General features: G+C 37.8%; 3 protein-coding genes across 4 annotated transcripts; 1 reads left to right on the top strand and 2 right to left on the bottom strand.

The window, feature by feature from the left end:
- Positions 1-7,074: 7,074 nt before the first annotated feature.
- LOC137710967 (AT-hook motif nuclear-localized protein 5-like) lies at positions 7,075-12,652 on the top strand. 2 transcript variants are annotated; one of them, XM_068450143.1, is made up of 6 exons: positions 7,075-7,305; positions 7,663-8,171; positions 8,666-8,733; positions 9,432-9,563; positions 11,699-11,857; positions 12,066-12,652. In XM_068450143.1, the coding sequence occupies exons 2-6, from the start codon at positions 7,709-7,711 to the stop codon at positions 12,291-12,293; spliced, it is 1,050 nt and encodes a 349-aa protein (XP_068306244.1). In that variant the 5' UTR covers positions 7,075-7,305; positions 7,663-7,708; the 3' UTR covers positions 12,294-12,652. The 2 variants fall into 2 exon arrangements, with proteins under 2 accessions (XP_068306244.1, XP_068306243.1); XM_068450142.1 differs by having other exon boundaries at positions 7,075-8,171.
- A 643-nt stretch (positions 12,653-13,295) lies between these two features.
- On the bottom strand, positions 13,296-18,602 carry LOC137710055 (probable phospholipid hydroperoxide glutathione peroxidase). Its single transcript, XM_068449013.1, has 7 exons — positions 18,539-18,602; positions 15,391-15,479; positions 14,622-14,698; positions 14,447-14,508; positions 14,000-14,118; positions 13,509-13,676; positions 13,296-13,373 (listed from the first exon to the last, which is right to left on the bottom strand). Exons 1-7 carry the CDS (start codon positions 18,600-18,602, stop codon positions 13,296-13,298), a joined length of 657 nt encoding a protein of 218 aa, XP_068305114.1.
- Positions 18,603-19,967: 1,365 nt separating this feature from the next.
- LOC137710054 (uncharacterized) lies at positions 19,968-21,063 on the bottom strand. Its single transcript, XM_068449012.1, has 4 exons — positions 20,832-21,063; positions 20,472-20,717; positions 20,180-20,359; positions 19,968-20,008 (listed from the first exon to the last, which is right to left on the bottom strand). Exons 1-4 carry the CDS (start codon positions 21,061-21,063, stop codon positions 19,968-19,970), a joined length of 699 nt encoding a protein of 232 aa, XP_068305113.1.
- Between the last annotated feature and the right edge of the window lie 2,095 nt (positions 21,064-23,158).

The following is a 23,158-nucleotide window of genomic DNA, read 5'->3' as shown; positions in this document are numbered from 1 at the left end:
TTTAATTTATTTAATTTCTTATGTAATTTATATGCATTCCACGCCCATCAATATTTTAATTTATTTATTTGTGTTACACCCGTATTTTTTAATACTATCTTATCCCACATTTTTATAGACACTACAAGCACAAGCATTCTACAATGCAAAGAACCGTAACAAATCATTCAACAAATGGGAATGTTGGCAAATTGTCAAAGATTGCCCTAGATACAAAATTGTGGCAACCGGTCTAGAAGTTATCATGCACGGTATGGGTCTACATAGTTTGCCAGAAGCAGACACAGCCGAACAAGAAGCCAACACATTTGAAGACACGGAAGGGACGCCTGAAGAAGTGCCAGAGACCCAACCGACTCGTCAGTCCCTCAGGCCTCAAGGTAAAAAGGCATCAAAGAAAAAAGGTAGTTCTTCCAAAAATGACTACACTAAATATATGGAGGAACTTACTCGCCAAGGTGAACTGAACATGGCATGGGAAAAGGCTAGAGATGAGGAAAAAGCTACTGCTATGGCAGCAATAATAGCAGCTACTGAGGCTCATGATGCGACGGCTGAGAGACAAATAGAAATAGTTAATCGAGAGAACGAGATAATTAGAGAAGCACTTCATCAAGAGAATGAGATGCTTAGAGAAGAAAGGATGGCTCAAGCAAATCGTGACACTATGAACAAGTCTCTAGTAGGACTGTCTCCAAATTCAAAATATTTTTAGACATCAGAAAAAAGAGATGTCGTGCGAAGGAGGCGTGCAAGAGATGCCGAAACAAGTCAAGGGGATTCCAGCTACAGAAATCCTAGCAACCAAGATCCTAGCACCACATATCCTAACTCCACAGACTTTGTATAATTTCGAATTTATTTATACTACTTTATTTAATTTGTTATGTAATTTCTTAACATTTTTAGAACTTTATTTAATTTCTTATGTAATTTCTTATTTATTTTTAGAACTTTATTTAATTTCTTATGTAATTTTTGTACTTTATTTAAATATTTGAATAAGATTACATAAACTCACCAAATAAACATTTAAAAAAAAAAACACCAAATAAAATTATATAACCTCACCATATAAACTTAAAAAAAAAAAAAAAAACACACTAAATAAGATTACTTAAAAAACAATACACTTTATTCTTCAACCACAAGCCTTATTTTAATTATCTTCGCCTTCGTGCAATCCCCACTGGTGGTCAATCAAGTCATTCTGGCGGGTTATGTGCCAGTATGGCTCTTGCAATGAAGTGTACCGCTGAACGATTAATTCATTGTAACGTCCATCCCGTTCCAACGGCTCGTGTTGCACGGGATCTTCAGTCCGGTCATGAGCATAGTAGATTTGTGTTCTTGAGTTGTTCATCGGATCCGGCTCGTATTCATTGACGACATCATAATCATACTCGTCTTCAACAATTATGTTGTGGAGAATAATACACGTCATCATGATGGATCGAAGAGCCTCGACATCAAACATTCTAGCTGCAGCCTTGACAATCACCCAACGAGCTTGAAGGATACCAAAACAACGCTCGACATCCTTCCTACACCCTTCTTAACACTTTGCGAAGTGTTTCTCTTTTTCACGCTGCGGATGTGGCACTGTTTGGACAAATGTTGACCACCTTGGGTAAATACCATCTGCAAGGTAGTATGGTCCCTCGTATTTATTACCATTAACCCAATATGTGCATCTCGGCCCATTTCCTTGTAGCAGTTCGTCAAACACTGAAGATTGGGTAAGGACATTTAGGTCATTCTGAGCTCCTGGAACACCAAAAAAAGCATGCCAAATCCATGTATCAAAAAAAGCCACCCCTTCCAAAATGATGCTTTTGGCTCCTTTTCTGTCGCCATAAGCTCCTTGCCACGCACTTGGACATTTTTTCCATGTCCAGTGCATGCAGTCGATGCTTCCAATCATGCCAGGGAAGCCTCGCATCTCACCCTTCCTCAGAAGCCTTCACATGTCCCTTGGCGTGGGTTTCCGAAGGTACTCATTGGTGTAGAGGGCTTCAATTGCAGAGCAAAACCGCATAAGGGACTCCAGAACTGTTGTTTTTCCCATCCTTGCGATCTCATCCATTTGATCTGCAGATGCTCCATATGCAAGCATTCGCAAGGCAGCCGTAATTTTTTGCACAAAATATGGATCATGGTTGCAAACAACACTCATGATTTTATCGAACAAACTTCGTTGCATTCTAAAACGACGTCTAAAAACATGATCAGGGAAAACGCTGTTGGGAATAAAATAATCTTCCAAGAGATCTTTACCTCATCTTTCCCTTCTTCTATCGATATTTGCCGCACGTCTGGGTTTGGCTATCTGACCCACAGCTTCCATGATACGGCGGGAATGTGAGGCCCTCTGCCTTCTATGGTGATCATCCTCATCCTCCTCCATTGCGAATGCCTCATCTCCACCTTCACCTTCGTCAAGATTGACCAATTCTTCCTGTTGTGCCAACAACCTTTTCTGCTGCTCTTGCAACTGTTTATACACTCTCCTTGAAGAAGACATTGTAAGAACTTAAGATTTGAAAACGATAAAGAAGAATTCTGAGCTAAAAAAAAGGATTGAGTTTAGTGTGAGGATGAATGTAGGGATGTAGGGTTTATATGGACAAAAAAAAAGAAGATGAGGTTCTGGACAATGCCACGTGGCACTACGTGATTGGTTGAAAATCTTATCGAAATCTTGGCTAAATTATTGTAAACAGGAAGTGACATGTGACATGTCGGGATTGGTTGAAAATCTTATCAGAAATCTATCTACAAAATAGTACGTTCGGATAATGACACGTGGTGTGACAAGATTGGTTGAAAATCTTATCGAAATCTTGCCTAAATTATTGTAAACAGGAAGTGACACGTGGGTTGTTGGGATTGGTTGAAAATCTTAGCGGAAATCTATTCACAAAATAGTACGTTCGGATAATGACATGTGGCGTGACGAGATTGGTTAAAAATCCTATCCGAAATTAAAACTATTTTTTTAATTTATTATTTTATAAAAAAATTATGTAATATTTTAAATGGACTGGGTGACAGCATTTTGTAGGGATGAAGATCGTTTGTGCCAGCGCATTTTTAGATTGGGTGGCAACACATTTTTTTTTGGGTGGAGATGCTTTGGCCTATTACTGTTCATTATGATCTAGTACTGTTCACTGAAGTGGATAAATAGGCTAGGTGCTGGCGCAAAGTCTTTAAGGATGAAATTGCTCTTATAATGTGGACGCCTCTGAACATAAATGGTGTCCGCCAGAGTTTGTGCCCGTTTGCTTGATATCACACCTCAATACTATTTTCGTACGGGGCTCGTGGAGTGCCCAAATGATTTCGTAATACTTCATGGTCGGAAATTTCAAAGTTCCATAGGGCTCTAAAGACTTACATAGTGCCAAAGTTGATTTTCGAATAGTCGTTTCACGTGGATTCTTCCAGTGTGGTTTTTGCTATTGGAATAGAATATGAATTTGTCTTTGAAGGAATAAATTGTATAAACATTATGCTTTATTTTAAGGGACAATATTTTTTCCTTATACATTCATAGTCTCGTACCATGGTTGGATATCTCCTATTAATAAAGTATAAATAATTAGACTAAGAATTCGAACTTGCGACTTTTTTTGTATCCAAAAGAGAAATATTGCTAAGCTAAGAGCTAATCGATAATTCAACATATTGGCAACGGCATAATAGGTCGTGTCATGTACCAAAACTAAGGTGGGTGTCATATACAAAAAAAATCGCAAGTTCAAATTTTTAGTCCAATTGTTTATACTTTATTAATAGGAGGTATCCAACCATTATACGAGACTATGAATGTATAAGGAAAAAAATATTGTCCCTTAAAATAAAGCATAATGTTTATACAATTTATTTGTATACAAAAAAAGAAGCAGGAGCAAAAGTCATGACTAAGGTCGTGTCATGTACCAAAACTAAGGTGGGTGTCATGTGAGTAATGGCTTTTGCTCCTACTTCTATAGTCTAAACTTGAATACATGTTCTTCTTTTTTAATTTTAGACCGATAACTGAACAATCAACATTTTATTGACCATGCTAATCACTTATTAGTTTCCTTTTAAACTAATTGACTGAGAGCCAATGCCACATTTATGTAGATGTTGTGTTGCGAGAATAACATTAAAAGAAAACAACATCGTTTAATATATTTATCGTCTTCATAGAATTCTAAATCATTAAAACAAAGCATATTTAAGCTTTTTTTTCACAATCCTATATTGGTGGCTCAAAAAAACTCTTTCTCAACCAAATTCCAGCCCGTTCCAATAAGTAAAATATTACTTTTTTGGCTCCTAGCATTGTTTACATTAGAATACCAAACTGTTGAACCTAAGGCTACCTTCAACCGAAGGGTCCAGAGGGTTAGAGGGCCGAAAATAGCCCAAAAATCGTCTCCAACCAAGTGTTAGGCCAAAGGGCTCGTGAGCCCCACTGAACAAAAAAGGGCCAAAGAGCCAACCGGCTGGGCCAACCTAGCTAGCCAACCCTGGGCCGGGCCAGAAATTTGAATGTAACAGCTAGTTGATGTCAGCTAGTCGTTATATTTGAAAATTTTTTTTTGGGCCAAAATTTTTAAAAAATATTTAATTATAGACCCAAAATGGTGATTAGTTCAATGTTGGGGCGCCACACATGCAAGCCAAACTTTTATAAGCATGTTTGCTTGCCAAAATCTCTCCTACAACCGATATGGGATTGCCACACATGCAAGCCAAACTTTTATAAGCATGTTTGCTTGCTAAAATCTCTCCCACAGTCAATGTGGGACAAATATAATAGGTGCCACACATGCAAGCTTTTGTTTGCTCAATTCTCTCCCACGGCCTATGTGGGACAAATATAATGGGTGCCCCAAATATAAGCTTCCTGTTAGAGATGATAAATGTGCATTTATACATGTAACTATCTCAAACTAAGTTGTACTAGTAATTGGACACTTAAATTAAAAAATTAATTTAACATAAAATTGTTAACCGTCGCAAGTAAACATGAAGCGGCGCCAATTACTACAACGAATAAGTGTTTTCACAATTTATTTTAAATTTTTAATTATTTTTGGCCTTATGGTCCTCTGGCTCTTGGTTGGAAATGATTTTTTGTAACAAGGCTAAAACGAGTCCTATGACCCTTTGGCCTTCGGTTGGAAATGATAAGGCCATCTCCAACTAAAGGGTCCAAAGGGTCGAAAATAGCTCAAAAACCATCTCCAACCGAGGGTTAGGCCAGAGGGCTCATGGGCCCCACGGAATCTGAAAGGGCCAAAGGACCAAAAGGCTGGCCCCTTCCAACCAGCCAGCCAACCCCAGGCTGGCCAAATTTTTTGCTTAAAATTGTCGGGTTTCCTGTCGGATATAACCAGCAGGAATAAGAGCAATAATGTCGGTTCACGAATAGTTGGGAAAATTTTGAATACAACAGCTAGCTGACGTTAGCTAGCTGTTATTTTTTAATACTTTTTTTACAATTTTATTTATTTTTATTTACAAATTTTTTTTCCTATAACTTCTATTTTTAAATTCTACTTTTTTTCTATAACTTCCTATAACTTCTATTTTACAAAATTTGTTTCATATTTTCTTTTAAATTCAATTTTTTCCTATAACTTCTATTTTACAAAATTTGTTTCACATTTTTTTTAAATTCCATTTTTTTTCCTGTAACTTCTATTTTACAAAATTTGTGTTTCATATTTTTTTTAAATTCTATTTTTTTTTCTGTAACATCTATTTTACAAAATTTGTGTTTCATATATTTTTTTTTAAATTCTATTTTTTTCCTGTAACTTCTATTTTACAAAATTTGTGTTTCATATTTTTTTTAAATTCTATTTTTTTTCTATAAGTTCCTAAGCCATTATACAACATTAAATTAAATTAAGTAAAATGAAACAACATTAAACAATATGAAACAACATTAAATAACACTAACCAACATAAAAATTATACAACATAAATTTAAGTTGTTGTAGTTTTTAAATTTAATTTGTTCTAGTTTTTAAATTTAAATAATAAATTATGTTTGGCCCTATGACCCTTTGGCCCTCGATTGGAGACGGTTTATTGTGACAGGGCTAAAACGAGCTCTATGGCCCTTTGGCCCTTGGTTGGAGATGGAGACAAATATGACCCTATACTGTTTATTAAAATATTAATATCTTGGAGGACCAGAGGGCTAAAACGAGCCCTCTGGCCAACCCTCGATTGGAGATGGCCTAAGAAATATGACCATGCACTGTTTATTAAAATATTAATTTGTTGGAGGTCCAGAGGGCTAAAACGAGCCCTCTGACCCTCATTCAGTTAGAGATTGCCTAACTCAGCAAAGATACCAACACCAAGACCAAGAGAGAGAGGTAAGGGAGAGGGTGAGAAATGTGGAGGAGGATTCTCTACCCTCCCATTCCCATCCCCTTCCATCTCCTCCTCTCACACATTATTTTTTGTTTTATTATCTCTATAAAAAAATTAATATAAGATGTTGACGTGGCTTAACCGTGACCATTCAAATAAGAGAAGATGAAAGGGTAAAGAGATTAGGAGGGTAGAGAATTTTCTTCCGAAGAATGTGGGGCATGGGGACTTGAGGACTCTGTGCCCTAAGAAAGGAACCAGGATCCTCGCCGGATCCATTCCCTAGGGATCCTAGGGATCACGCAATCGTGTCTGTTCACCGTATATCGTGCGGTCAGAAATCATTTAAATTTAAAATTTAAAATTCAAATATAAATAGTACTTAACGAAAATTGGCCTCAAGATATACGATAAACGGATACGATTACATGATCCCTACAATCCCTAGGGAATGGATCCGGCCAGGATTCAATCTGACGAGGACATCTTAGGTTGGTACCCGGGTAGGGGCCCGTCTGTCCAATGGCAATAAGTCTTTCCTTTCGTATGGTCAGGGATACTGACACCGTACCACAGCTCCCGTCAGGCCTCACTCACCGGATCAGATTAAAGAAAAAGGTAAAAGCACTGTCTCTCTTTCTCTCTCTCTCTCTCTCTCTCTCTCTCTCTCCCCCCTGCTCAGTTAGTAGTTCACAGTTCACACACAAAACTCTCTCTCTCACACACACACACAACTTCATACAAAAGCTCAAATTTTCATTTCATTTTTTTTTCTCCCCAACCCCTTTCCCTTTGTCTTTTCCTCCTTCCTTTTTTTCCCCTTTTCCACCTCCTGCATTTGCCTGTCAAAACCCTAGACTTCAAATCTAGGGTTTTGTTCTGTTGCTGTGTCTGAGGCAGTCGCTCAAGAGCTGCCAGGTTGTTATTCTTGCTTCTCTGTAGCTGCCTGAGCTCCGGATTTTCTACATTTTGGTTTTTGCTGGATATTTTGTGTAATGGGTCTGTAGGGGTCCTAATGTTCAAGCTCTGCAGTCACTTGGTTACTTGTTTCTGTGGATAAAGGTCCGAACTTTTTAGGGTTTTAGATTTTTCTGGAACTTCAAGCAAAACCCTTTTTTATAAGCTCACTCTGGAAGATTTAGGGTTGAAGGGGATTTATTTCCCCTCTTTTTTTTTTTTGGTTTTTGAAAATAATGTTATAACCTTTCCCCCATTTTGTTTGAATTTTCTGTTTTCCTTAAAATTGACTAAGAGGGTTGTAGAAACGATCTTTAGGTGACAAAGAGTTGAGGTTTTTACTGACAAATCTCTTAGTAAATGCATGGATGGGAGGGAAGCAATGGGATTGTCTGGTGGGTCAGCTTCATACTACATCAATAGGGGAGGAGGGGTTGGTGGGTCTATTCCTGGATCACAGGCTGGCGGCGGTGGCGGACTTCACCATGCTGCACTTGGGTTCAGGCCCATCTCAAACACCCTCATCCAACCTCAGTCCAATGTGAGGGTCAGCTCTGTGGGATCAACATTCTCAGTGGAGCCTTCAAGACCCAATTTTGAACATCATGGCAGTACCATGAATGTCACTCCCGGAGCGCCTTCAGCTCAGCCTGTAAAGAAGAAAAGAGGGAGGCCCCGGAAGTATGGCCCCGATGGGCCAGTTTCTCTGGGGTTGTCTCCCATGTCTGCAACACCTACTCCTACACCGGGTTCAACCAATCCGACCGCGAAACGTAGTAGAGGGAGGCCACCTGGGAGTGGTAGGAAGCAACAGTTGGCTGCTCTTGGTAAATCTCTGTGCAATTGCTAACACCCCTTTTTATGTCTTACTTTTGTTTGCTTCCGGTTCTAATTTTATCAATTTTTCTAAATTTAGTTGGCTAGCATTTAGTGGTCCATTATTGTTTAGCATTTTCTTATCAATTTCGTTCATTCAATTTCTATAAGTGGTGGCTAATTCATGCCAATTCTGCTAATGTTAGTAAACTTCCCCCATTTTGTAAATTACGAGTATTGTCCTTGAGGTGCTCACTAACAAACGACTTTTTTTAGCACAAACATCTAAAGATGTATAGGAGTTCAGAAACAGAGATGTATGTAGAAGTAACAGTCATGGATTCTGGTGATATAGTTGTTTTATGTACGCTACACTCGATTTTTTTTTTTATCGTTGGTGGTTAGACGTTTGTAATTTTCCAGTTCAAGTTTTTCTATTTCTCACATGTTTTATAAGGGCGGCTTATTCTTACCATGTCTTGGACGTTTTAAACTGTTTTCATAGGAGATTGGATGAACACTTCGGCAGGATTAGCTTTTGCACCCCATGTTATCACCATTGGAGTTGGAGAGGTATGCTAGACACCGCTCGTATTAGTAAGATACTAAGAATTGATGTCACAAACATTTTGTGCTCTAACAATGGAGTTGCTCCAATGTGTTGTGCTCAACAGTCCCTCCGTGAGGACACTGGAGGTTGTAGTTATTTTCTTTGTTTAATTATGGTTTCAACCTGCATAAGCTCTTAAATTCATGCATAAGGAAAAGAAAACAGATGAATACCAGAAATGGGCACTGATCATTCTTACTGGCCCCTATTATGCTTGCTTCAGATAACTAAATAGAAGCTTCTGACCAAATAGTTTTTAAAATATTGAAGTGGATGTTTATGGATCATAAATCTATAGAACTACACTATTAAAATTTTGCATAATGCTTTACCTATTATTATGTTAAAGCCCAGTAGGAATTATTAGAAGTTAGAACATGTACATATCAGTTGAATGGCCATATCACTAGGATTCCAGAAAGTCAAGATACATAGTACATACATTTGAAAAAACACACGCAAGGCAGGCTACTCTATATGCATGCAACACTTGTCTGTTTACTGTTTACTTACTGATTTCTGTAGTGTCTGGTTCTTGGTGAAAGTCTTTATGTCTTTGTCTTGAACTTGCTTTTGAATGATAGTTATCTGTTGGTTTATTGCTTAAATGCATATGAACTCCTGCCCCTGTTAAACATTTTTCCTCATTGTTTTTCAATAGGACATTGCAGCAAAATTATTGTTATTCGCACAACAGAGACCAAGGGCGCTATGCATATTGTCTGGAAATGGTGCAGTGTCTTCTGTAACTCTACGCGAGCCTGCATCTACTGGTGTCAGTGTCACATATGAGGTTAACTCAATTTTCTCTTTAATTTTGCTCTTTATGGCGCATAAGAAAGAATTCCATTTTAGATACTTTTCCTTCTATGTTGGACTATATCTAATGGATAATTCCATTTCAAAAGTGGGATATGATGCCACATGTTTCTTATTTATAAAAATATTTCTTGCAAATACCAAAGTTGGCAACTTAGTTGAGTTAGTGAAGTGTTGTAACGTTTATGATTGCAAACAGCTGTCCACTTCCAGGCTCATTGTGTAAGTTTGTGGTTGGTTATATGTATAGTACATCTCATTTTCTGTAATAATTTGAACATTTTTAGTTCCTAATGAGAAATTAGGGCAGTAATTAAGTACGTATCAGCAGAAGAAATAATTCCATTTTAGTTCCTTTTCCTTCTATATTGGACCATATCTCAGTTAGAATTTCTATTCCAAAACTAGGATAGGAAGCTGCAAATTTTCTTCTATTTGTTTAAATCATTTTGTGCAAATACTGTAAGTTGTAACTGTAGTTAAGTTGTTGAGCATTATAATGTTTATGATTGCTAAGAGCTGTCCGCTCATTGTGTAAATTTGTGCTTGGTTATAGTTATAGTACATTTATTTTCTTTTAATAGTTTGAGCACTCTGTTTGGTTCAAATAGCTGATGGGAAAGGGAAATTAGTGCAGTAATTAACTACTTATCAAATACATATGGGGCAGAAGAACAGTTGGTAATGGTATACAATGTGCTAACACGGCCTTTGGGCCACCAATAGAATTAGAACTAATGAAATAATAGAATGAAAAGGAGATAAACGAAGTGGGCTAGGAGGCAGGGAATCTGTTTGGAGAATGTCTATGTTGCACCAATACTTCAAATTTGGACAAGGGTGAGTATCGGATGCCTACACCCCCACGATACCTTCCGATACTCATCAGAACCTCCACTTGGAGTATCATTGACTTGTGATGTTGACTATTGGATACTTGTACTCCTAGCATACGGTCAAGATAAAATATTAATCTTGACTTGAATTAAGTTAGGAATTTGGGTTGTTGTAGTTTCTAAATTCCGTTGTTCTTGTGGATTTGGTAGACTCACCGGGACATTTAGAGATGGATGTAGACCCATTGGGCAGGGATAATCATTCCATTCCTGGGATAGGCGGGGACCATTCTCAAAAACCATAAATACTGAGCAGTGAGTTATTTTATTAATGTTAAAAGATAAACATGAATGCTTCACTCTTTTGTTATTGAACTTATATAATGACATATGAACCCTATAAAATATAGTTTTAAAAATATATATTAGTTTAATTTCCATATTGTATCGTTATTTTTTTAGAGATTTGCCGTGTTAGCGTACCGTATGGTACTGGATATCCCCATCTGTATCTTTATCTGTGCAACATGGGAGGATGGTAAGGAAAAAAACTCAACATTTGTTTACGGTTTGGGGTTTTAAGCTATACTGTGATGTTCATGGTTTTTGAGGCAGGCAATTTAAATCTGCCTCGGGGAAGGTTGCTTGCATGCTTAGTTAGATGTAGAAGGATTCGTCAAAGGGTCTTGTAAATTGTAGATGTCCACATATGACAGCACACTCTGGCTGTTTGATGATTTAATGGGTTGATGGTGGCTGTAGCAGCTGCAAGTCTCAGTGAGATAGCCAGATAATCAGATGTTAGAATCTGGAGATGCTTATGGTGATTGTCATTGAGGCTGTTGCCAACCCTTCTTAGTGGCCGAACCTAACATAGTTCAGTGGATTGGTCAATGCTTATTAGTAAGAGGAGAAAAGGTGCCATTAGGAGTGGGTTAACTGTTAGAAGCAGGTTAAACATTGTTACTCTGACAGTAATTAGTTCAGAATCCCAGATACTATCCAGGTTTTAAGTAGGCTGGAATGCCTACTTCCATCTCAAAGAGTATCAACATTTCTCTTTTGTTTGTTCCATTCTGGAGCAGCTCAAAAGGTTTATATATTCTTCCCAGAAACGTGTTCTTAACTTTATCAAGTAAAATGTCTATCACAGTATTCAACGCTGAAATAGTGAATCATTGCTCATAAAAATGCACTTACTTTTGCAAGTCTGGTTTTTGCAATAATTAGCTTATTTTCTGCCTTTAACTTGGTTGTTTATGTGGCTCTGCAGGGTCGGTTCCAGATATTATGCTTGTCAGGTTCGTACTTAGTTGCCGAGGATGGTGGACCTCGCAATCGAACAGGGGGAATAAGTGTTTCCCTTTCTAATCCTAATGGTCATGTCATTGGTGGTGCTGTCGCAGTGCTTATTGCAGCAACTCCAGTGCAGGTATTTTGTTTACTGCTCAGTAATTTGTTCAACGTTTCTAGGCTGAATGCTAATGTTTTATTTCCTGCTGGTTGTCTGCACTTGCACACATGTCGTGACATTTGATATTTGTCTAGCATCGGATGATCTTAGAAGCACTTTTATCAGTTCTAATTGTAGTGAAGGAATGCAGATGCCTATTGAAGATCCGATTCATGTGTTGTTGCAGGTTGTGCTTTGCAGTTTTGTATATGGTAGCTCGAAGACCAAGAACAAGCAATTGGCTGGTCCCAATAGCGACGAGAATTCCGAGCCACAGCATAGCGAGAAATTGGCTCTACCAAGCAGTGCCCCACCTACTCAAAATTATAATCCCTCCGGTGCAGGCATTTGGCCTGGCTCGCGGCAAGTTGATTTGAGAAATGGCCACACTGGTATTGACTTGACTCGCGGATGAAGATAAGCTGCAACAGACATGCCGGTTTTGTATATATGTGTTGTTGTAAATGAACTGCATCTGTGAGAAGGGGTAACTTGACGACTCTTCACCCACCGGCGGTTGAACAAGTTTATGCTAACATAATCTGTAACAAAATCCATAACTCTGGGAGATGTTTCGGTAACAAAATTCACTCATTGAGGAAGTTTCAAGTAGTGTGGAGGTTAAGAGACTCATCTGTAGCAAGATATTCTTTTGGCTTTTAGGTGGAAACTTCTTATTGAATCAAAAGTCCTTTTGAAGTTCGTAACCAATTCAAAATCACAATTTGCAGAATTATATGCCGCATATGTATGGATGAATGAGTTTTTCTCTTTTTGTACAAATCTTCAGAGCAATTTGTGTTTCGCTATCAAGGTGATGGAGCATCACCTGTTCCGTTCGGGGCTTGTTGGTAGTGATTCATTAATAGGGACATAGTCACTTTTGGGAAAAGCGATTATTGCCTCAGAAGTGATTATAGCCCCTTCTAATGACAGCCCTGCTAATGTCTTTGATTTGTTTGGTATCTTGAGATGTGGTTCCATGTGTACCAATCTGGAACCATTAGGATGTTTACCATCACTTTTGTTAAACTAAGGTCGTAAGGGAGTGTTTTGGGGACAACAGCGCTTGTATCGATCGGAAAAACATAAAACACAGCGAAGAATGCTCGTCCCCCGTCTGCTCAAACAGGTGTGAGTTAGGCGATGGTGGCATGACCATATCGGACCTTTATTTCGTGAATGCCAGCAGACGGGCATTTTCTTCAAAAATGTGTCCACGAGATTAGCATCTTTAAACTCCTAACAACCAATTAACAGACCAGGTTTTACAAGATTTAAAGGAAACTAGATGAAGCTAGTGAGTTTTTGTATCACAGGTCACTGTCAACGATGGTTCGGAAGAGATCATTACATCTTGACTCCCAACTAGGCCAATGTCAATCATCAAACAAAGAACAGAAATCGTTTTGTTCGATTAGTGAATCTGGCGGGGAGCATGCACCCTCGGGTTAACGCCTTTGCATCTCACAGTATTCATGAGGCTTCCAATAACCTGTTTATGTCATGCTGCAAAAATAATACAATGTTAAACAGCTAGAGTACTTGACAAAACCTATCGATGATCACTGCAATAAACAACAGAAGCAGCATAACATTATATTTGAGAATTCGACGTCCAGGTTTTCACCTGAAGGCTAAGGGGTGAAGTTGTTGGGTAATAACGACCGACAGGTTTCCCCTGCTGGTCAACAAGAAACTTAGCAAAGTTCCACTGGATATCGTCATCGAAGAATCCCCATTTGCCTAACTTCAAGAACTTGTACAACGGAGCAGTATTAAACCCGTTTACTTCAATCTAACACAAGAACAAAAATGGTAAATTTAAAAGTGTGCAATAATTACAACAACGTCCAAGAACACATCTAAAACTCTTAACCTGCAAAATTCCTAACGGGAGTTATAAATAAGCACCGATATAGAACAATTATACATATATGAAATTCTAGAAGTTTAAGTTTGTTAGCATGCGCATAGTTACAATGCAGTTGTTCGTCGTTTTACAAAGACAATGCATGAGGCATCCAGTCGAACAATCTTCTGGCTTGTCGAAAAGTCTAATATGTTTACACTGTTGGAACGCAGATGCAACATAACCTAGTGTTTCGATTCTGAATCTACCTTGTTAAAAATTGGGAATGCTGTTTTGAAACGAGTGCAGGCAAACTCTTGAATCTGTTCATTACTTCCTGGTTCCTGAGCAGCAAACTGGTTGCACGGAAATGCCAGAATCTCCAAGCCTGGGCCGCACCCCCGGTACATGATACAAAGGAGAAGAAGTAAAGAGAATAGTAGAAATATTTCAGTAACCTTTTGACCTAGTAATTGAGTTTATGATGAAAATGTTTTTTCATATTACAAAACTGAAGGAATTCTTGTTCTTCTCATAAATATTAGACTGTTGCAGAAGCAAAACAGAATAAATTTAATTACTAGAAGAAAAAAAACTTCATCGATCGATGGCGGCTCAAGACTAATTTTTCTAGAAACCTGGTTGTTACAGTTAAATTTTTTAATGGTTGTTAAAATGGCAAGCATGAAAAAATAACATCAGCTCAGAATCCATACCTTTATCTTTATACTTTTGATATAGTTGATTAAATTCCGTGTAGTTTTCATCCGTCAATCCACTGCGGAAATCAGTGAAATGAAAATCAACAATCAACGAAGAACTTTGCATTTTTTGGTTAAAAATATTACGAAGAACGAAAAAAAATGCCAGAAAGGTGATTATAAGGAATACCATTGGGAAGCAACATTAACAATCACTAGAACCTTTCCCCTGTACATGCTAAGATTCACATCCTTTCCTTTAACATCCTGCACAAAACATATAAATTAGCAACCATCAGATGAACTATAAATCAAGATACAATAAAACTACTTCTATCCAACATATGAATTTCGTTTATGGATTTGTACAGCTAGAGAGAGAGAACACATTCAACACAATCACATATTTTCGAAACTATCTACCTTTTGCTATATTTACAGTTTGAAAAACATTTGGCGTTCAATACGTGGATTAGAGCACTGGGAATACGTACGAGATACCATTTTTCATGTCTGGTAAACACACTCTTGAGAATGTGATACCTGCTGCATGGGTATGAACTTTCACATGAGCATGAATTTCATACCAACTGGCTTCCCTCAAGAATTTTTTTTCCCGTCATTTTGAAGAGCAAGCATTATTTTTTGACTGATTTACACTACTTGTAAATTAAAATACCGACTTGATAGAACTTTATTATTGAAAAACTGAACAAATTTTGATTCCCACTACTTTGTAAAACAAACATAGGAACGGGAGAAATGGCGACATCAAAATTTTCCATTTCCCAGCGTTTCCAAACACGAAATCAAAATTTTCCATTCCCATCTCCTGACAATAGACATGGGAGTTTTCTTCCCAAAGAACCTATTCCGTGAACTAAACGACCAGTACTGATGTTACCAGCTAGACAGAGAGAGGAGAAGTGCAAAAACTAATTGAAGATAGGCTTGTTTACCTTGACAGTGTATTCGTAAATTGTTCCAGTTGGGTACTCATTGGGTTGGCTTATCGTTTTACAATCTGGTCCCAACTCTGAAGTACCACCTGCTAGTAAAAGTCACAAACCAGCCAAATTAAGGAACACATGAAATATGCCTGTTACTTTCACGTTCTTATTTTGTGTTGATTGTAATAGCATACTCACTACTTAACAACGCTACGCTTGTTCTACATTTTCAGAAAAAGCTAAAGAGCAGTTTAAAATATCGCATGTTTATTTTGGGTTGATGCATGGCAGTGCGCTTGAAATCTCCCTTTCCGTTTAGAGTAGTTTGGAGTATCATTTAAAGAAGAAAAAAGAAAAAAAAGAAAAAAAAACCCTAAAGAGTACTAGCGAAAAATGCAGCATTGGCACATTAGGGTAAATGAAAAGTAAAAACACAGGTTAAATGATTAAATGCAACTTTTGCACCCAAGATAAAATGTGAACGAAAATTGCACAACCATAGCAAGTTCTGTACAAAACTAAATTAGGGTAAAAACAAAAGAAAAGAACAGAAGCTTTATCTTGCCTTGGGGAATTGCTGTAAAGCAACCAGAAATCTTGTTTCCCATGGAAGATATAGCCAACGAGAAATAAGATCGACAGAAGGGGATGTTGGAAATCAACTCCACACCACAAAATCAGCAAGAATCCCTTAAGTGATGCTTTCTACGAAATCAGCTCTTTATGAAATTATGATGGAGATGCAATTCAGAGTGGAGTGGTGGTTCCCCTTTCCTGACGGTGGAGATGAAATAACGATGGTAGTTCAGCCATTCTTTTTCCTTAGGATGGACGTTGTTTAGTTTTGCATGCTGCTTTACACTATGTTTAGAATGAATAAAATAAACATGGAATTTTGACAAAAGTCAGAATTTCTACGAGTGCGAGTTTAAAAATAAAAATTTATGTGTTCAAATTCCATTATACTTTTAGTTTAACTAAAACAAGAAAATTTACAAATTTTAGAAAATAAAAGTCTATCATTTTAAAATTTCTTGGCAATCTTAAATTTTCTCATCCAAACACAATTTTAAAGTTTTTTCCTCTCTTCATTTGCAAAATTGTTAAAAAACTAAGGATTGAATGCTAATAATTGTGTAAACTAGAAGTAGAAATTCCGTTAGATCTAGAAGATCCTCTCCTTGTACAACTTGTATTAATTGTAGGGCAAGTACATTTTATCATTATTAGTATAAATAAAGGCACTAAGTATCAGGAATTACACATAGAAATATAGAATACTAAAAGCCCTTCTCTCTTTCTCTCTTCCCTAACGGCCATCCCCCTATTCTCTCTTAATAATTAGTTTCACAGCAAAAGAAACCACAATTACACTCTTATATATCGAAATTTTGGTATTTGATTTTCTTTTATATCGAATTTTGGTATTAATTTATAAAAACGCTTTTAACCATTTTAGAATCATAGGGGCCTAAAATGATTTGTTACCCTAAGACACATTTCCTACCTTCAAGATATGTTGCTCACTTTATTCATTAAACTATCATCACTTTACACAGTTTGCACACATTGTATGCGCACATTTAGTATTAGTCTACGTATCGATTAGTTGAAGGGTTTGACAGAGAACATTGTTCTAGGGGGGATGATACATGTTGGTACTTGATTCAAAGGATTAGTGCACCGTTCAAGGCAACATAACAACATTTCCTTAGCAACCAAAAAGAAGAATTTATTCGAGGGGGAAATGTTGTTCCACCACAGAGAATTATTTTATTTTTGCATTTAAAAGAATTTACTTGATACATCAGAACAATCATTTTTAGGATTCTCACTGCTAGGTACTACGAACATAAACATAACTCTTTTTTGAGAGAGTAAAGAAAAGAAGCAGGAAAGTGAGGAAGAAACATATGTAGAAATATAAACAACTTCCGAAACAAAGGGGGCTGGTCCTTCCGTTGGCCGTCACAAGTGGCATTTCCCCTCCCCGTTTCTAACTGAAAGATGAAACAAGGATTTCTATCCATCTCCAAAAACGAACACTCATTCAATACTTGACTTTGCTGATGGAAAGAAAACTCTGTTTATTGTCATATGCAATTATGAGATGGATTACTTTGGATCAGCTGCTGATCCAAATCGAAAGTTTTATGGCTTTCAAAAAACTAGAAGGGGACGGGGAGGCCCTCAAAACCAAACGAGACTAAAAGGAATATGGGAATTAGCACCATTCCTATGATTTGTCTCGAAAAGCCAACGAGGAGCTCTCTCTCTCTCTCTCTCGATTTAACATCATCTATCAATCTGTCTTCCCTGGCCTCTCCAACAAACTCTTGATACGAAATAAATCTCCCGCTATAGCGTTCTTCTTTTGAGCTGATTAGTCAGCTTCTAGCCACCCAACCAATCATGTTGATCTTGACTTACAAAAAGGGGTGAATAAGGTTCTGAAAGAAAACCCTCATCCGTGTTTCGACGACTGGGGGAGTCTGCCAAGCTTGGCCCGTGGGTTCTTTTTCTCCTTGATTTCGGTTTTCTAATTCAAGAGAATTTTTTTTTGTTCGATGACATTGATATAAAAGGATCTTTTTTTATTTTATTTCTAGTGATGCTTTTGTTTTCACTAGCATTTTTTTTAGATAGTCATGTTCGTGTCCTTATTTTTTGAGATTTGCCATGTTGCCATGTCACTTTGTCGCCGAATTCTTGTCTGTGTCTGTGCAATATAGGTCCCTTACATAAGCTTATTTGAGGGATCTTTTAACTGAAGCTCATCGAAAGGATTATATATATATATATATATATATATATATATATATATATATATATATATTGATAAACCGACTGCAATACCACCTGCACAACGACAGTCTTGTCCCAATATAGATTCCTCAGACCATGCTACTGCTGCAGATCAAGTTCAATCTTGATTCTGTTTTGCATTTAGTTCACATGCTGCCATTTATTTGTAATCCTAATTCTACACGTATATCAATTCTACTCATATAAATATCAATGTAATCAGCTCACTTATTAATTGAGTTGTGTTCTATAAACATATTAGATTAGCTTTCATGGTATCGCGAGCCCTAGTCTAACGACGAAGGATAAAGTTCAATTTTTTTTTCTTTTCAGCTATGGCGTCCTTCTGTACTGCTGCTGCCTCTATTCCCTCCGTCACCAATTTTCTCACAACCAAGCTCGACCGCAACTACCATTTCTGGTGTGCTCAGTTTCTCTCTTCTTCGAAGTCGTAATCTGCTCTCCTATGCAACTGGAGACTCCCTGCCTTGTTGCCTTTCTACTGGATGACAACGGTAAACTCACCAACAAAGTGAATCCTTTATACAATGAATGGATTCAAACTGATCAGATGATTCTCTCTTGGATTACTAGTTCTCTCACTCCTAAGGTTCTTGGTACAATTGTCAACAAGATTGATTCTACCTCTGCTTGGTCGTCTCTCCAAGAACGATATGCTTCTACTTCTCAAAATCGTATTATTCAGATGCATACCGAATTGATGAATACTTCTCGTGGTGATCTTTCTATCGCCGATTATCTTGATAAGGTTAATATCATCGCCGATAATCTTGCACTCTATGGTGCTCTCATTTCAGAATCTGATTTAGTTGCCATTATTATGAGCAAGGTTGGTCCACAATATGAGACTACTGTTTCCTTTGCACAAGCCCGAGACACCGCTATCACCTACAATGCTTTGGAAGCTTTATTATTAAGTGCGGAACAACATCACAACACTTTTTCTCTTCCTGCGGATGTCAGCCCTTCTGCATTTGCTACTGTCCACGGTGGCTGTGGTGGTTTCCATGGCCGTGGTGGTCGCAGTGGTGGTTAATCACGTGGGGGTCGCGTTTCTCGCAACTTCACCCCAAACACTAGTTTCTATTAATAAAAAAATTGGCAGTATGGAGAGCCTCAACCCAATAAGATTGAGGCATTGAGGCATGAGCAAGAAGAGCGAGGCCAATTTCAACCAAATGACGATGTTTTCGTTCTGTCATACCGTTTTGTTCAGGATGATGAGGGTATGTATATTGATGATGAATGCCATGTGTTTCTAAATAATGTTTGAAAGTTTTGTTTATATATTCTCCACCACCATCTGTTTGAAAATTTTGAATTTTTCGTTGAAATTTATTCTCCATTTCCGTTTTAAATTTAACAAATGTCGAGAACACATCAAATTTTAATTTTAAAGGATATAACCATGTATAACATGAATAATCATCAATGAAGATTAATATCGATATCCAGAAATGGACAAAGTTGGGGATGTCCATACATCTGAATGAATAAGTTGTAAAGGAAAATTTGAAATTGATGTTGATAATGAAAATGGCAATTTCTTGCTTTTGCCTAGAGGGCATGAATGGCATACAAAATTGAAATGGTGCCTAGTAAGAGGCACTTTACTAGTTGACACTAAATGCTTTAAAATAAATGTGGATGGATGACCAAGTCTAGATTGCCAAACATGATCATCGACTCAAACGCCCATGCACGTAAACAGTCCATGTGTTTTATTTGAATTGAAACTTGAATATGGATAAACACCAGTGTTACTCTGGCCTGATAAAAGGATCCCCTCCGAGCGGATATCCTGAACACGGAAAAAATTAAGGTAAATGACAAAGAAACAATCATTATCAGATGAATATTGGTTAATAGATAAGATATTTTAGGAAGCATCAAGGCAATATAAGGTATTAGAAAGGGTATAAGAACAAGTTGGAGAGTGAATGTAAGAGGTTCTTATTTTGGAAATTCAAACCTTGACCACCATTAACGCCATTAACATGATTAGTGCCCATGTACTCCTGCACGTTTGTAAGTTGTCCAAGATCATTGATGATGTGGGTGTTGGCTCCGAAGTACAGAAGCCAACTGGTGGGAGCAGTGGGAGCTGAGGGTACACGACTAGATTGGGGCAGCAAGAGCTGTGAGACGATCACTAGGAACATGGCCCTCATATGAAGTATTCATTCTGTTGTAGCAGTCAATCGCAGAATGCCCATTTCTACAACAGATTTGGCATTTAAGGGGTGGGTGATTAGAGAAAGGACCTGCACCAAGAAGACCTTCATTAGGGCAGCCTTGATGAGAACCAGCAGGAGCATTAGGGTAAGTTGGATTGGGCGGACCACCGTGAGGAGCACCAAGACGGCCTCCACCGCGTACAAAGCCACCAGATGCAGTGATCTTGCATCCACGATGAACAACCATGGCAGTTATGGCAGGAACATGTGTGTCGCCAGACAAGGTGAAGGTCAGATGGCAAGTTTCAGCACTAAGCAACAGTGCTTCCAACACTGCATAAAAGATAGATGTTTCTCAGGATTGGATGGATGCCAAAATGTTCTCATACAAGGGGCCAACATTATTCATTAGTGTAGCAATTAAATCAGTGTCAGCCATATGAGAACCAGATAAAGCTAATTGATCAGCCAAAGTATTAATTTTATCCAAAAAATCAGCAATATGAAGATCATTGAGACGAAGATTGAGAAGTTCCCCACGAAGTTGAATAACTCGGTTATGAGAAGAAGGTGCATACCTTTCCTGCAAAGCTTTCCAGGCCTTGACAACACTTATGCATTTGATGACAACATGCATAATAGGAGGAGTAAGAGAACTGGTAAGCCAAGAAAGAACCATCTGGTTTTGCTGGATCCATGGTTTGAAGAGGGGATTGATGGTGTCTGTGAGATGACCTTTGTCATCCAGGAGAAAGAGAGAGGGACATTGAAAGGTGCCATCCACAAATGGCATGAGACTTGACTGTGGAGTAACGGGACAACTTGTGAGCACCACAAAGGATAATTATGATGATCAAGTTTTAGAGGAAGCAAAGCAGAAACATTGGTAAGAGCAGCGAAAGAAGCCATGGAAATTGAAAAGAAAGGTTGTCATGAGACAGGAAAAGGGTGATACCATAAAAGAATTACACACGATACTGAGCTTGTATTGATTTCCTATTTATATAGATCTTTACAAGTGGAGTTTGAGTGAAGAACAAACTCTTCAAAACAAACCAAAAGATAATTACAGAAAATACAAAAACAAGATATTAACATATAATCTGTTTGAATTCAAAAATATTCAAATAGTTTAAGGATCAGATTAAGTCGAGCCTTCTTCTTGTTGACTGATTCCATAGTTATCTGCTTTGATTGTTGTGGTGGGAATTGCGCCTTTCAAAAGTGGTTTATCACATCGCCAATAATCTTGCACTCTATGGTGCTCTCGTTTCAGAATTTGATTTAGTCGTCATTATTATGAGCAAGGTTGGTCAACAATATGAGACTACTGTTTCCTTTGCATAAGCCCAAGACATCGCTATCACCTATAACACTTTGGAAGCTTTATTATTAAGTGCGTAACAACATCACAACACTTTTTCTCTTCCCGCGGATGTCGGCCCTTCTCCATTTGTTGCTGTCCATGTTGGTTGTGGTGGTTTCCATGGCCGTGGTGGTCGGTAACGTGGCGGTTACGGTGGTGGTTACTCACGTGGGGGTGGCGTCTCTTGTAACTTCACCCCAGACACTAGTTTCTCGCAGGCCTCCTCTTCGTCTGAAGCCCTTTCTCATAGCCTTTCATCATCTTCTAATGGTATCCTTGGTCCGGCCCCTGCACCTAACGGTTCTACATTTCAATCAATAAGTTTTTCCTCTTCTGGATGCATCCAATGTCTGATTTGTCAACATTTTGGTCACTCGGCTATTGACTACTTCAACCGCCTCAATATGTTATATGAAGGAAGGGTTCATTCGTCTCATCTTCAAGCATATGCGGCTGCCCCCTCTTCTCGTGGATCTGCCGCTGCACCTTCTATTCAACAATGGCTCTTTGATTTTGGTGTGAACTTTCACATAACCAATGACGTGGCACAACTCCAAAATCCTCGTGAGGATCATGGAACTGACCAAATCCGTGGTGTGCATGGTGATAGGATTTTTACCACCTGCAAAAGTATGGATAAAAACATTTAAAAATACTTGCAAGAGAACAAGGTAGTTGTAGTATAAACAGCTCAAGCAAGGTCGTTTTTCGCAGAAATTGATTGAATAATTTATGTAAATACCAAATCTTAATTAATTATTTGAAAACAAAGTTTGGAAGAGGTTGATTTTATGACCTAAAATATTAAAAATGAATTTTAAATTAAAACAATTAAAGAAATTAGCAAAGTAAAGAAAACAAAAGAAAACGTTTTGAAAACCAAATTGTAAAAGCCTAGGGTTCCACCATCCCCTTAACAATTCTATGTAGATTTACTAATTACTTATGAATTACCCATGCAATTTTGAAGGTTAGGTGTTCCTAATGCATATTCTACTTGTGGTATTCAAGCTAAAATGTATATCAAACATGCAATCCGTCTATGATATTCAGATCAAATATAAACATGCATGACTCATTACGCTTTGTGAAAACCCTTTGAAAAACCATGCAACCCCTAAGACGTGGTATTCATCCTAGGTGAAATTATAACTATCAAGCACAAGAAGCAATACTATATTCCCCGGTGGTATTCTGACCGAATTACATCCGATTGCTTATCTAAACATCTTAATGGTCGCGAATCATTAAGACACAAAAACAGTTTAAAGCACAGTGATTAATAATTTGAAGCATGCATGCATAATATGATAAACAATTAAATAAAAACTACATATTTATGCTAAGGCTCAAGGCATCACCCTAGCAAACGGAAATCAGTTACGAACAACCATAAAACAAAAGGAAT

The sequence above is a fragment of the Pyrus communis genome, chromosome 12 (genome assembly GCF_963583255.1).
Source record: "Pyrus communis chromosome 12, drPyrComm1.1, whole genome shotgun sequence".
Lineage (NCBI taxonomy): Eukaryota > Viridiplantae > Streptophyta > Magnoliopsida > Rosales > Rosaceae > Pyrus > Pyrus communis.
This window is presented reverse-complemented; position numbering and strand designations above follow the sequence as displayed.